Below are 15,060 nucleotides of genomic sequence, written 5' to 3'. Positions count from 1 at the left end.
GTAGACAAGACACAGGAGTTTGTGTATAAAATGTCCTCCAGTTTACATCCAATCAGTCTTCCGGTCGTAACTGTTTCTTTACTCAGGGCTCAAATGAAGGTTAAAATTGAACTGCAGAGGTTCTGCTCCTGGGCATGATGGAGTAGACTGTATAAGGTCAATCCTCCATGGACAACTACAGAAGCAGAATACCATCCACCAGGGGTGAGGGCGTTAGACAAAGCACGGAAAGGGAGCCTGCAAAGATGCCTGTGTTTAATCCAGAGGACTTGCTTATTCAAAGCTTTGCTTGTTCCTAAGGCAGAGAGGCTGAACAGAAAGTGGTGCCCCAGGGTGTCTGGCCCACAGTGTCACCGAGCTGGGCAAAGAGGGTTAACAAAGGTAGGGAGGTATCAAGGTCCAGGATGCTGGAGGAAAGGGGACAGCAGAGAAGAGAGCTGACGGTCTGTGTGCAGCTTCCCTTGGTACCACGTTTAGCCCATGCAGCAGGAGGAGAGGCTAGCAAACCACCAAGCCGTCTGGGAGGCTAAAGACGTAAGCAGATTTCTGGTCTCCTGGCGTTGAAAAGAAGGACTGTTCATTTCCTGCCAAGATGGTCCTGATGAATACCCTTGACTTTCACCGGTGACCCTCAGGAGACTCCAGGAATAATGGGAAGAATGTGTTAATATATATATAATATATATATTATATATATACAATATATATTATTATATATATAATATATAATATATAATATATATTGTACTATATATATATTGTACATATATACATATATATGTACAATATATATACAATTTATAATATATATATATTTATAATATATATAAATATTATAATAGTAAAAACTTTTAGAGGGGGGAAAAACTGAGCAACAAAAAATACTTGGTTGATAGAAGACAAGAAGGATGACAAGAAAAAAAAGGTAACAAAGAATAGACGGGACAAGAAATGGTGAGATGGTTTCTCTGAAGGCATCACGTTTCTCCCGTATACAAATACCTGATTCAGCAAATTCATTGAAAAGAAGATTCTTTGCCCGCTACAATGCAATAGCACCTATGCTGTAAATTATATATTAATATATAATTATAATATGTAATATTATATATATATATCTGTTATCGGATTCTCTATATTCCATTGGCATATTTGTTTATTCTTATGCCAATGATACACTCTTTTGAAATTTTTAATAAGTCTTACTGGCTGGAAGTTTAACTCTATTTAGGCTTTGTTGTTGTTGTTCTTCATGGACAAGGTTTTTAAGACTATTTCTGTGCAGGCCAGAGAGCAAAGATTTTAGGTGCTGCAAATCATTTATTCTCTGTTGCAACTATTTTAACTATGTTGCAGTGCAAAAATAGCCATAGACAATACGGAAACAAATACGATGCCTATGTCCCCCGAAAACTTATAAAAACAGTGGGCTAGTTATGACCTATGGGCTATAGTTTGCAGATCTGTGTTCAAGAAGGCGGTTTGCCTTATAATTATCTGTTTGTACGTTCATATAAATTGTAGAGTTAGCCTGTCAATTTCCATCGGTAGACAGTTTGAGATTTTGAATGGGGGTTGCATTAAATCTACAGATTTGGAGGGAAAATGACATCTTTACCCTTTTGAGTCTTCTGATTCATGAACATGGTATAGTCTTTCATTTATTGAGGTGGCCTTTAATTTCTTTCGGGAACATTTGAAGTCTTCTGGGTGGAAATATAGCATATCTTTGACTAGATTCACTTGTAGGCGTTTGGTGTTTTCCTACTGTAGATGGTAAATGTCGCTATATTGCCAACCTCTCTAAAGCTTAATGGCTTAAAACAACAAGACACATCTGTGTTGGCTGGGAGTTCCTTCTGGTCTTGCCTCGGGTCCCTCACCAGTCCACAGTCATCTGATGGCTTGACAAGGCCTGGAAGTTCTAAGCTGGCCTCACTTAAATACCCGGCCTGCTAGCTGTCAGCTGGGATGCTTCCATTCTCTTCCACATGGCCTCTCATCCTCCAGGAGGCCAAGGGTCAAATTAGTTTTCCAGAGTTTATCCAAATGTACATGATGGCAAATGCAGAAGCTGCAAGAGGCCTGAATGCTAGTCTCAGAAACTGCACAGCTTCGTTGCTGAATTTGGTCAGAAAAAGAGAAGGACATCTCAGACTTCAGAAGTGGGGAAACAGACCTCATCTCTTGATGGAAGGAACAGCAAAGCCATGTTGTAAAGGGGCACGGATGCAGAAAGCCATGATTTTCTGCAGCGTCTAGGGAAGGCAAAGGTTTCGGAAGACACAAATGACTTAGAAATCTTCAGAAAAGGTTTCTGAAGACACAAAATGATTTAGACGGAATGACCAAAAATTTAAAAGTTGGAAGTAACAAGTGGTGGCAAAGATAGGAAGCAACAGTAACTCTTGTACACACTTCTTCATGGATTACAAACTGAAACACCATCTTGTAGAAAGCTGGATGGGTAGAAGTTGCTAAAGTTGAACGTGTGTATGCCCCATGACCCAGCAATTCTACTCCTAGATACTCGACAGTGGACCTAAGTACACAAAAGACAGGTACAAGAACACACATGGCAGTGTTACAGTACCCCGCCCTTCTCTGTGGCTTCAGTTATCCAAAGTCAAGGGCAGTCCAGAAGCAGACTATCCTCCTCTGAACTGTTGTCAGAAGGTCAACAGTAGCCTAACGCTACGTCATAATGCCTGCGTCTTTCATCTCTCCGTCTCATCAGGAAGGCATTTTATCATTTCACATCACAACAGTGAGGGTGAGTATGGTACAAGAAGATATTTTGAGAGAAAAAGAGACCACATGCACACAGCTTCTATTACAGTCTATTGTTATAATCGTTCTATTTTATAATTATTATATATAATTATATATTTAATTATAATATATATTGATTATACATTATATAAATATATATTATATAAACCATATAAATATATAAATTATATTAATATAAATATATTTAATTTAATAATTATATATTATATATTATATATTTATACAAATATATAAATTTATATAAATATAATACATAATATATATAATATATAATTATAATCGTTCTATTTTATAGTCTTTTACTGTGCCTACTTTATAAATTAAATTTCATCACGTACAGGAGAAAACACAGTATACATAGGGTTCCAGTACTATCTATGGTTCCAGGCATTCAGTGGGCGTCTTAGAATGTATCCCCTGTGGATAAGGGGCGGACTACTATATTTGTAAGATGACCAGATCTTGCCCGATACTGCCCTGATGTTGAAAACTCTTTCCTCTTTACCAATCTGCAATTCTTTCAGTCCAAATGTAAGATTCCTTCCTCCCTTATAAGGGGAGAAAGCTCTTAATAGAAGTATTTTCCTATAGCATGTTCTTGCCCTGAAAGAATCCCCCAATCTAAAATTACCATCTCGTCAAGGCCTAAGGTCAGATCTCTATTCCATGAAGTTTTCCTTAATAGCCCAAAGTGACCTCTCTTTGGAAGTCACAGTATATGGCATCTGGTCTGTTAGATCTGCACAATTCTGCAGAGTCTCTGTCATTGCCAATACTTTATCTATAGCTATAAACTGACACTTTCCTTTTGTTGCTAATTATTCATATCCAGTATCTGTGCCTTATATTCTTACCTCATATACTAAGGGAATAAGAGACAGGTTTTATACTTTTCCTAGGCCTTTACATGGGATACTTTTTTTAATCAAAAAAAATTTTTTAAATTAGTTTCAGATCTAGAATTTGGTGATTCATCACTTCTATACAGCAACTGGTGCTCATCACAGGAAGGGCTCTCAATACCATCACCCATTTAGCCCATCCCCCACCCACCTCCCTTCCAGCAACCACCAGCGTGTTCTCTGCCATTAGAATCTTTTCTTGGTTTGCCTGTTTTGACCCCTGTTCATTTGTTTGGTTTCTTAAATTCCACAGACGAAGGAAATCATACAGTACTTGTCTTTCTCTGACTGACTTATTTCACTTAGCATAATACTCTCTAGCTCACGTCACTGCAGGTGGCAAGATTTCATCCTGTTTTTATGACTGAGTAATATTCCAAAAACGATGGAACGCTTCATGAATTTGTATGTCCTCCTGGCACAGGGGCCATGCCAATCCTGCGAATCTTCTCTGGATGGTTCCAATTCAGTATACGTGCTGCTGAAGCGAGCGCTACACGTAATGTTTAATACTACTGGGGCGCCTGGGTGGCGCAGTCGGTTAAGCCTCCGACTTCAGCCAGGTCACGATCTCGCGGTCCGGGTTACGATCTCGGGGTCCGTGAGTTCGAGCCCCGTGTCAGGCTCTGGGCTGATGGCTCGGAGCCTGGAGCCTGTTTCCGATTCTGTGTCTCCCTCTCTCTCTGCCCCTCCCCCGTTCATGCTCTGTCTCTCTCTGTCCCAAAAATAAATAAAAACTTTGAAAAAAAAATTAAAAAAAAATACTAATTAATGGAAGATCCATCTATTCTAGGAAAAAAATGCCTACTGTATACAGTTTGTGTGAAAAAAACTTTTAAAGGTTTTCTGCCCCTGCTAATTGAAAACATTTACTCTGAGGGAACAGAACTACTGCTATTCTGCAGGGCCAGATTGGAGCTGAAGAAACACTTCCCTGCAAGTAGTATCTACAATCGACTACATGCTTATTCTTCCCTTTGCTTGCCCACGTCCACAGCGCTGGAAAAAAGGTCCCAGCTTTGTCACTGGTTACAGATTTCTTAGATCACGATACCATAATGCATTCTCCAAGAAGTACAGCTTTTCTTTCCCCACTTGCAATGTTGACAGCAGCTATGTGGTCTCCACATTGAGCTTTTTAAAACGCTGCAGTTTTCCACCGTGTTCTCAGGTTCTTAGAGGGCTGGTTTCTAAGAGCTACAGATAGGAACCCACTGAACACAGAGTTCCAGAGGCCCCATAATTCTCAGTAGAACCCTGAGGCAAGTGCCGAGAGGACCTCTTCTATCTGGGCTACTCAGCTGCCAAATGCACGTTTCCGGGGTCAAAAGCAAACTCGTTTTCACGTGGTGAAGAGACTGACCTGCTCAGCTGCTTCTCTTTTGGCATTGTAGGTATCCAGATGCTCTTGCAACTCCAAAACACTGAACTTGAGTGTTTGCAGCAAACCGCATGACGTCAGCTGTCAAATCAGAAACATTGGTCCAGGTTATCATTTCTGATCACAGTCATGAGACCGACAACTTTTGGATCATGGAATTTCTGATAGCTGGTTTTTGGCCCGACTTCGTGCCAGTGTCCCTTACTTCGCTCTGTCCCATACCGAGGGCTGACCTTTCACTGAAAGAGTAGGAATACAGGGGGATTTCTGGGGTGCCACCAAGGATGACCATACCTTCAAATGCTTTCAAAAACTGCTTTAGGTGAGAAATGGCATGTCAGACCGGTATATACCTTTAAAGGTAAACTTTTGAAGCTTGTTAAACCTTAATTCTCTGAATATCTTAATACACAATCTCTGAGTGTGTTTTAAAACAAAATGGGAAGACCAAGGGGCCCTGGTTTCTTCATGGGAGTAGGTCTAGCCCTCTCCTACCACGGTTATTCAAGAATCAGAGGGAAAGTACCTATCTCTAGAGCATGACTTTCTAGCTTCCCATCTATGACTCTGAAGAGTGATGAGAGGGAGGGGTCAGAATCAGAGTCACAAGTCACTGCATATAATACACCGGAATTATATTTTGCTGGATATTTATAGTCAAATTGAAAATATAAACCTGTACACCTCATTCTTGATTTTGGCTCAGGTATCTCACGGTTTGTGGGATCGAGCCCTCCATTGGGCTCTGTGCTGACAGCACGGAGGCTGCTTGAGATTCTCTCTCTGCCCCTCCCCCTGCTCACACATGTGCACTCTCTCTCAAAATAAATAAGCAAACTTAAAAAAATACTTACTGTTTCAGCATCCACAAAGACTGTTGGGCATTCTGAACACATCATCATCACTTCCAGTGAACTTTTAAATTTGGTACCAATGCGTTGCAGACTCTCACCAAGAAAGCTGACTGCCTCATTAGTTATGTCTCCAAACTTTCTCTGAATTGTCTATGGAAAAAAGCGTAAAAAAATATTTAGTATTTCATAAGAAGGCCCTTTTCATCTTTAACCAGCATCATTTGTAATCAGGGCAAACTTTTCTCTTAAAATCATTATTGTAGTGGGGCGCCTGGGTGGCTCAGTTGGTTAAGTGTCTGCCTCTTGGTCTCGTGGTTCGGGAGTCTGGGCCCTGTGTCGGGCTCTGTGCTGACAGTGTGGAGCCTGCTTGGGATTCTCTGTCTCTCTCTGTCCCTCCTCAGCTCATGCTTTCTCCCTCTCTCTCTCTGTCTCTCAAAATAAATAAACTTAAATCAATAAATAAAATCACTGTCGTAGTGATATACAGCATTCTAATAACTGATCTGTAAATCCATGTTTTTAGGCTTTTCTTTGGAAACGTTAATTTCACAAAATGATCAAAGATTTACAAAACAGCACTACTTAGAAAAAGAAACTAATGATACATGCCATTCATCTCCCCATTCCTGAGATTTCTTTCATTGGGAGAGACAGAAGGAATACATGCTGCACATCACGGGGAATAAAGTCCTTACATGTCTGGAGAAGTAGCTCTTCTAATGCTCTACCTGAAAGAAACTTTCAGTAAATGTGGTTTACTGTCCTGGGCTCTGAGCTGCCATCGGATTTAATTAAAGTCATACATATGCATTAGGGGTAATATCTTCTCAAAACTCAAGAATACTCATTAACATAAAATAATCCAATCGTGCCTTACCCACAATGAGCACTCAGTGAATGAGACTATATTGTCAATGGCATAGTTATAGGATAACATGTGCCTACATGGGCATGTGTTGCACTGTTGGGTGTCGTTATGATTTAATCACAATAAAAGCATCAGCTACAGTCTCAGGCATCAGGAAACAATATCATTGGAAAGAAAAAACTACTAAATAGGAAACCAAGGAGCAGGGCAAAAGTCCAGAATAAAACAAATGCTCCAGCCAATGAGCGTAAAGAACTTCCGGGAGGGAGAGGCTGGCGGTTGCCATAGGTGGGAAAGCTGCAGTGAGAATACGTCCTTAGCTAGGTCTTCCCAGATGGGCAGCATTTGCTTAGGTCAAGAAGAAGAGCGGTACACAGTTCAGCGGATGAGGACTTAAATGGCATTTCTTGGTGCCTTAGTTTCCCCAGCTACAGAATGCTCCAAATACATGTACATTTCACAGGTGTGTTACAAGAAGTAAATGATGTAAGGGACCTAGCACAATGCCTATCACGCACTGCAATGTTAGCTCATGTCATTATTTTCACAGTTGGAAGCAACCTTAGCTAAAATTTTTAAGGTGTGCCGAGACACAAAATTGTTAATTAATTTAGTACTTAAGTATAAACTTGTGTGATATTGACTGTAAGCTCTTGGAAGGCAGGGACTATGTTTCTGGTGTCCCCCCTCCTGCAGAGAATTTATCAGATGCCGCTTCCAAGTTGTGCTTTAGTTGCCTGAAGGGAGGGATCTGTACTCGTCACTGCGTAAATTACCAGCAGTTACTACAGTGTCACAATATAAATTTAAATAATATCACCATCTTTGGGGAGAACTTTTTTTTTTTTGAAGAAAATCAGTGGGCATATGAAAACCTGAGACGCTAAAACAAATAAAATAACGTAAAAATAGAAAACAGAAGGTGAGATACAGACTTTAGATCAAAACACCAAAACCTTATCAAGTAACTGTTGATATAAATTCAGAAAACCGTGAGCCTCACGGACCTGAAACAGCCTGGAAAACACGTGAAAAGTAAACACTGCACAGGACCCGTCGGTGTCAGACAGCATCTGGCTGACGTGGCGGTGCCAGGCTTCTTCGTCGTCGTCATATGCAACCGGCTGAAAGGCAGCTATTATGGCAGAAAGAAATGGTGATGGCAGAGGGGAGGTCTGGACTTCTGGAAAGCCATCTTGCTCTTTTTCATCTTGACTGTTAATACAAATATCACAGTAATCACGACACCATCTGAAAATAGTTGAAGGCATCCAACACAGACCGTGTGTATTCAAACGCATGCATTGACTTAGGAAACGTACAACCGCCTAAACTTCCTAAGAGAGTCCAAATAAGCAGATCTCTGTGTTCTTTCTACGTGGCATCTCTGGAATTAGAAACTTAATTTCATGTAACGACCTCAAAGCAAACCAAGTCCTAGAATATGCCAGGGGAATGGATTAATTTCAGTAGCTTCTGTGAATAATTCAGATGAGAATGCTTTCATATTATGGGCGCCTCGGCGGCTCAGTTAAGCATCTGACTCTTGATCGTGGCTCAGGTCATGATCTCGCGGTTCACAGGGGTTTGGGCCCTGCAATGGGGCTCACACTCATTGTGAGTGTGGAGCCTGCTTGGGATTCTCTCTCTCTCCCTCCCTCTCCGCCCCTCCCCCATGCACATGCGCTCTCTTTCTCTCTCTCTCTCTCTCAAACAAATAAAAAAGAATGCTTTCACTTTATTTTTTTATTATTTTTAATGTTTATTTATTTTTGAGAGAGAGAGAGAGAGAGAGAGCACAAGTGGGGGAAAGGCAGAGAGAGAGGGAGACAGAGAATCTGAAGCTGGCTCCAGTCTCTGAGCCGTCAGCACAGAACCCGACATGGGGCTCGAGCTCATGGACTATGACATCATGACCTGAGCTGAAGCCAGATGTTTAACCAACTGAGCCACCCAGGAGCCTCAGAATACTTTCATTTTAAATGGTCAATTTTGGAGGCTTTTTGATTGAACAGGTCCAAACTGATGGTGATAACATGTAAAGGGGTTTTGGCTATTTGGTTGGTCAAAGGCTCGCTTAGGTCCTTTATATGGACTGTGAAGAGATATTTGAGTCAGACACTCAGTAGAGTGTCACTCAGGGTCTCAGAATTGCATGTTTCACATTGCAATGAGCTCTGAAGGCTTTGCAGAAATTGCAGAGCAATTCATGTGGAAGAGAGGCGTCTGGGTAAAGATGGGCCAAAGATCAAAATAAAGCAGGCATTTGAAGTGGCAACTTAAGCTATACCTCAAAACAGTATATTTTTACAAGGTCGCTGTGGTGATTGACTTTAACAAAATGTGTCTTGTGAGCTTAAGTAATCATCCCTCTATATCTGTTTCAGCTTCAATACAGGGCCAAGGCCAATGATTTTGGCTTCAACCTTTTAGGAAGCCCAATAGTTGAGTATCTGGCATCGACGAACTTGCGTATGACGAATGAACGAGTGACCGCATAGCTACTGCCATCCAAATCGGTAATGCGAACAAGCCGTGTCACCAACATTGTTAATATCCGAATGTACACTTTCAAATATGGGAAAACATTCTTGATGTACTGGGAGTGAATGTCTCCTTCTGTGTGGTAGATGTTGAAACCCTATTATCACTTGAGGGGGCGCCTGACTGGCTCAGGCAGAGGAGCATACAACTCTTGATGCTGGGGTGAGGAGTTCAAGCCCCACATGGGGCGTGGAGCCTTACTTAAGAAAAAAACAAAACCTCTATTAACACTTGAAATACAAATGAATGCTTTTTATTGTAAGAGGGAAACTCTGAAATATTTGGTGATTACTAAATATTAATTTTTGTATAAAAATAATTATCAAGGAGCTTGAAATAATTGAATGGGGAAATAGATGCACTGATAGGGTATTAAACTAGATACCTTTATAAAGAACAATATTTTAAGCAACAAATATTTATAAAATTTAAATAATACAAATTAAAAATAGATCTACCCTATGACCCAGCAATAGCACTGCTAGGAATTTACCCAAGGGATACAGGAGTGCTGATGCATAGGGGCACTTGTACCCCAATGTTTGTAGCAGCACTTTCAACAATAGCCAAATTATGGAAAGAGCCTAAATGCCCATCAACTGATGAATGGATAAAGAAGATGTGGCTTATATATACAATGGAATACTACTTGGCAATGAGAAAGAATGAAATATGGCTCTTGTAGCAACGTGGATGGAACTGGGGAGTGTGATGCTAAGTGAAATAAGTCATACAGGGGCGCCTGGGTGGCGCAGTCGGTGAAGCGTCCGACTTCAGCCAGGTCATGATCTCGCGGTCAGTGAGTTCGAGCCCCGCGTCGGGCTCTGGGCTGATGGCTCGGAGCCTGGAGCCTGTTTCCGATTCTGTGTCTCCCTCTCTCTCTGCCCCTCCCCCGTTCACGCTCTGTCTCTCTCTGTCCCCAAAATAAATAAAAAACGTTGAAAAAAAAAAAAAAAAAAAAAAAAAAAAAAAAGAAATAAGTCATACAGAGAAAGACAGATACCATATGTTTTCACTCTTACGTGGATCCTGAGAAACTTAACAGAAGACCATGGGGGAGGGGAAGGGAAAAAAAAAAAAGGTGGGGGGGAGGAGCCAAAACATAAGAGACTCTTAAAAACTGAGAACAAACTGAGGGTTGATGGAGGGTGGGAGGGAGGGGAGGGTGGGTGATGGGCATTGAGGAGGGCACCTGTTGGGATGAGCACTGGGTGTTGTATGGAAACCAATTTGACAATAAATTTCATATTTAAAAAAAATAAAAAATAAAAAAATAAAAAAACAGAGATTATATCATAATTCTAATCATTATAGAACTATTTGGTTTACAGGTTTCATAACAGCCACCAAGATTTCTTTTAAGAACTATATGTAATAATTGATTATTCCATTTTGTGAGTTCATGAGTGAAGAAAATGCCCTTTGGAAATCTTGAGACTTTGTGATAATGTATTTTGAATACATGGAACATGAACATGTAAAAGGAATACTCTAACATCTGATGGTACTAAGAAGTTGTCACTTCTCATTATGTAAATCCGACTTTACAACTCTGACCGCTGATAAGGAAAATGTAAAACAATGTTTTGCATATACTTCAGATTTTGTATAGCGTTACAGAAATCCATCCTATGATATTGATACTTGGCTCTGGCCAGGGCCCAATATTAACTTAACAACCGACCATTAGCCATTTTGCCAAAATAGGTGTTGGGTACGCTTTTATTTTATTTTATTTTATTTTTTTTAACAGAATGTGTTTTTTATTTATTTTTTTTAATATGAAATTTATTGACAAATTGGTTTCCATACAACACCCAGTGCTCATCCCAAAAGGTGCCCTCCTCAATACCCATCACCCACCCTCCCCTCCCTCCCACCCCCCATCAACCCTCAGTTTGTTCTCAGTTTTTAACAGTCTCTTATGCTTTGGGTACGCTTTTAAATGCAGTGTTGCTCTCTGTGCTTTAAGAATTACCTACTTGTTTTTCTTTCGGTGAACTGAAGGTCAATAACAAAAAATAAACCCATCACAGTCATTTTAAAAGGAAGGCAGCAGGATTATAGGCTAACCACAGAAATGAAGGTATGTGAGCTGGAGTAGAGGGTCCTGTTAGGGAGGGGCTGAGAGAGGAAATACCGCCTCATTGTAGTGACCGAGTTACCGTATTCTCACCTAGACAGTCCAGAGAAATCTGCTTCTTCTTCTTCACATCTTTCGTCTAGTTCTTTCAAAGCCAAGGTGACATCTTCTTCACAGATGGACTCAGGGTAGCTCTCAGGAGCCAGGGGCTCTGGCATGTCTGTGTCTTCCAAGTTGAGAATCCCTCGACACACGAGAGAATCCTGCTGTTCTTGAATTATATATGACCCTTCATCTTCAAAGCTTGTCAGAACTTGTTCCTCCTTTAACACTGAACCTGTATCCTGTAAAAACAATCGCATTTTTAAATCAAGTTTAAAAACATTTTTAAAAAGTTTTTATCAACACAGAATAAATGACTATTGCCATCAATATACACTTTTTTTTTTTTTTTTATGAAGTAGTATTCTGTTTGCACAGGTTAATTTTTGGAGTTTCTGGGCTCAGATCACATAAAACAGTTTAAAAAAAATAGTCCCAGGCTTAAAAAAATGTTGAAATTAAATATCACCTATTGCCACATAGAAACATCAAGGAGATCACTTTTCTCGTAATAGGATTTAGGTGTTTACTTAGAAATACATTCTTTGGTAAAATAACTTCTCATACAGATTCTCATTCTACATATGGTTACTATACATTCTCACTTATTTGAAATGTAATTTCTTTCACCCAGTGAATTCTGGACAGAAGGTGAGGGGGAGCAGGGAGATAATTCAGAATGGTTTACCCACTGGTCCCGTGGGGCTGTCCATGAAGCAGGAACAGGTACTGATCAGTCAGGAGGATGCTGAACTGAAACAAGTGCACCCTTACTGGTTTCTAAACGAGCTGAGTATTTGTGATGGAAGAGTTACTTTCAGGTAATAGGACGACACTTCATCACAGAGTTAGAATTCAGCAAACCCTGGGAAATTTTAGACTGCCGTACTTTGCAAGTTGAATGAATTACAAGCTCATTCACCAAAAAGAATGCCTGCACTCGCCTAACTCTAGGCAAATGATGATACACTCCTATGTTAGGCACCAGTTGTTTTCCCTTCCTACTCCCTGCAACACGACTGAAACAATGTTGCCACATGCCCTGCACCCACTGGAAGCCCAACACACACTGGCTAAATAAATGAACCACCACTCCTGAAAAAGAAAGATACTTCCAAAGCGTATGTGTACCATGAGGGTGTATGGACACAAATTTTAAGGTGCACAGATGTTAGTTTAATCCGTGCGAAAATAAGCACTGATGGTCTCCGTCGTAGGAATAAAGATCAGTTCCTTGCTGTGCTTGGTCCTAAATTACTACTTAGTTGTGCAGCAGAGTCACTCTTCTTCATGGGTCAAAGTAGAATTTTTCCTCCAAAATATGAAAAGCAAGTGAAAGAGCCCCTGACCTTAGACTAGTATGGGCCTCAGTCTATACATCTGTAAAATTCATCTGTAACATAAAACAAATGAAGGATTTTGACCAGATTCTGGGCTGGGTGCTCTGGGATAAATTAATAGTTATCTACAATTAATTTACAATCTAACGGGGTTAGGCTAATATGCAAATAACAGTAATATAGCATATATTAAGTGTAAGGTAAATACTATGTGCACTATACAAAGGACTGCTGTTACTCAAAGAAGGGAAAGGTCACATCTGCTTGAGGTAATGGAGACTAGTCTCTTTGGAGAAAACAACATATGATGGGCTTTGACAAAGATGGGTTAGTAATAGTGTCATGGACTGAATGTTTTTATCCCCTCAAAATTCATATGTTGAAACACCAACCCCCAATGTGATGGTATTAGGAGATGAGGCCTTTGGGTAGTGGAGGGGCCTCATGAATGGGATGAGTGCCTTTACAAGAAGAGGCCAGGGATCTAGCTAGTTCTTTTTTTTTTTTTTTTTTTTTAACCATGTGAGGACACAGCAGGAAGAGCTACCAGGAAGAGAGGCCTCACCACACAATGAACCAGCTGGCACCTTGATCTTGGACTCCCTGGCCTCTGGAAGTGAGAAGCAGATTTCTTCAGATGCCCAGCTTCTGACATTTTGTTATAGGGGCCCAAGCTGACCAAGACAGCATTTCAGGGAAAAGGACATAGAAGATAGGAAAGAAATGTGGCAGGAAAACACAAAACATGTTAAAGGGAAAATTGGCCTGGTGTTATTAAGCAGAGAAGGCAGCAAACTCTGAGTCTGCACAGAATAGCACTTTTTAAATAATACAGTACAATCATTCCTTAATCATTCCAAAAGCTTATATTCAATACGCTCTGTCTGCATCTGAAGTTCTTAAAAAAGATTTGGCCTGGGTGGCTCAGTCAGTTAAGCCTCCGATTTCAGTTCAGGTCATCATCTCACAGTTTCTGAGTTCGAGCCCCACGCCGGGCTCTGTGCTGACAGCTCAGAGCCTGGAGCCCGCTTCGGATTCTGTGTCTCCCTTTCTCTCTGCTCTTCCCCCACTCGTGCTCAGTCTCTTTCTCTCTCAAAAATAAATAAACATTAAAAAAATAATAATAAAAAACAAAAAAAAGATTGGCCATTCAAGTGGCAAGCATTAGTTATTTGGAAAGATAATTTATGTGACAGTGTTAGAGGCATTTCTATACCTAGAATTTTATTAGCATTTACTTTTCCTTCTACATCAACTGGAATATACCATGTTGAGATGACCCACCACACTTCTTAGTTTAATGCCCTCACTTTTCATTACTTTATACCTATATTTGCTTGTCATTTGTTATTGAATAACAATTACAAAATAGATGTTTTACCTGTAATTATTAACGTATACTACATGCTGAAATTTTCTAATAGCACTTAGATTTCATGAAGAGAGTGCTTTTGGGCTAATGGAATGGATTCCACTGTTATATGTAGATTATGAGACTCAAATTTTCTTGAGCTTTATCTTATTACACAATGATGTGTGTGTGTACACACACCACACACACAATTACATTCAAAGATTCATATCCTGGGGCGCCTGGGTGGCTCAGTTGGTTAAGCATCTGACTTCGGCTAAGGTCATGATCTTGCCGTTTGTGAGTTCGAGCCCCGCGTCAGGCTCTGGGCTGACGGCTCAGAGCCTGGAGCCTGCTTCACATTCTGTGTCTCCCTCTCTCTCTGCCCCTTCCCTGCTCATGCTGTGTCTCTGTCTCAAAAATAAATAAAACATTAAAATAAAAAATCAGAGATTCATTTCCTGTAAGGAGTAATCTCTGTCATCCATGAACTGGTATGTAAACTATTACAAATACTAGAAGAAATTCCTCTGTGAAGGTTTCTCTAATAAATACAAGTGAAGAAAGTAATCCCTTAACAGCTCAGAGTGTAATTTGTACACATTCCAGAGAAGAAAGGAGCAAACTGAGCTCTGAAAGTTTGTCATGACATGAAACACATCAGCCTGTTCTGTTTTATCTTCCTGATATTAACATCACTGAAGGGGAAAAAACCCTCAAACAACTCTAGGATTGGATTCTCCCTTTAATTCAGAAAGTATTTCACCTATTCAAATTAACTCCTCATCCGGAGAAGTTAACAGAATTATGGTTTTACTTCATTATCTTGGTGTTTTCATGCC

General features: G+C 40.3%; 1 protein-coding gene and 1 pseudogene across 6 annotated transcripts in view; both read right to left on the bottom strand.

Annotated features, from left to right (window-relative positions):
• Positions 1-15,060, bottom strand: part of FRYL (FRY like transcription coactivator) — a 279,655-nt gene that overhangs the window by 8,745 nt on the left and 255,850 nt on the right. For all 6 annotated transcript variants that reach the window (XM_030313899.2, XM_030313898.2, XM_030313897.1 and 3 more), the window contains 4 exons: positions 11,519-11,769; positions 7,806-8,013; positions 5,931-6,080; positions 5,059-5,157 (listed from right to left, as the gene is read on the bottom strand). In XM_030313899.2, the coding sequence (XP_030169759.1) occupies positions 5,059-5,157; positions 5,931-6,080; positions 7,806-8,013; positions 11,519-11,769 (708 nt within the window). The remainder of the gene's footprint in view (positions 1-5,058; positions 5,158-5,930; positions 6,081-7,805; positions 8,014-11,518; positions 11,770-15,060) is intronic.
• LOC115513176 lies at positions 4,075-4,189 on the bottom strand (annotated as a pseudogene).

The sequence above is a fragment of the Lynx canadensis genome, chromosome B1 (genome assembly GCF_007474595.2).
Source record: "Lynx canadensis isolate LIC74 chromosome B1, mLynCan4.pri.v2, whole genome shotgun sequence".
NCBI classification, from domain to species: domain Eukaryota; kingdom Metazoa; phylum Chordata; class Mammalia; order Carnivora; family Felidae; genus Lynx; species Lynx canadensis.
This window is presented reverse-complemented; position numbering and strand designations above follow the sequence as displayed.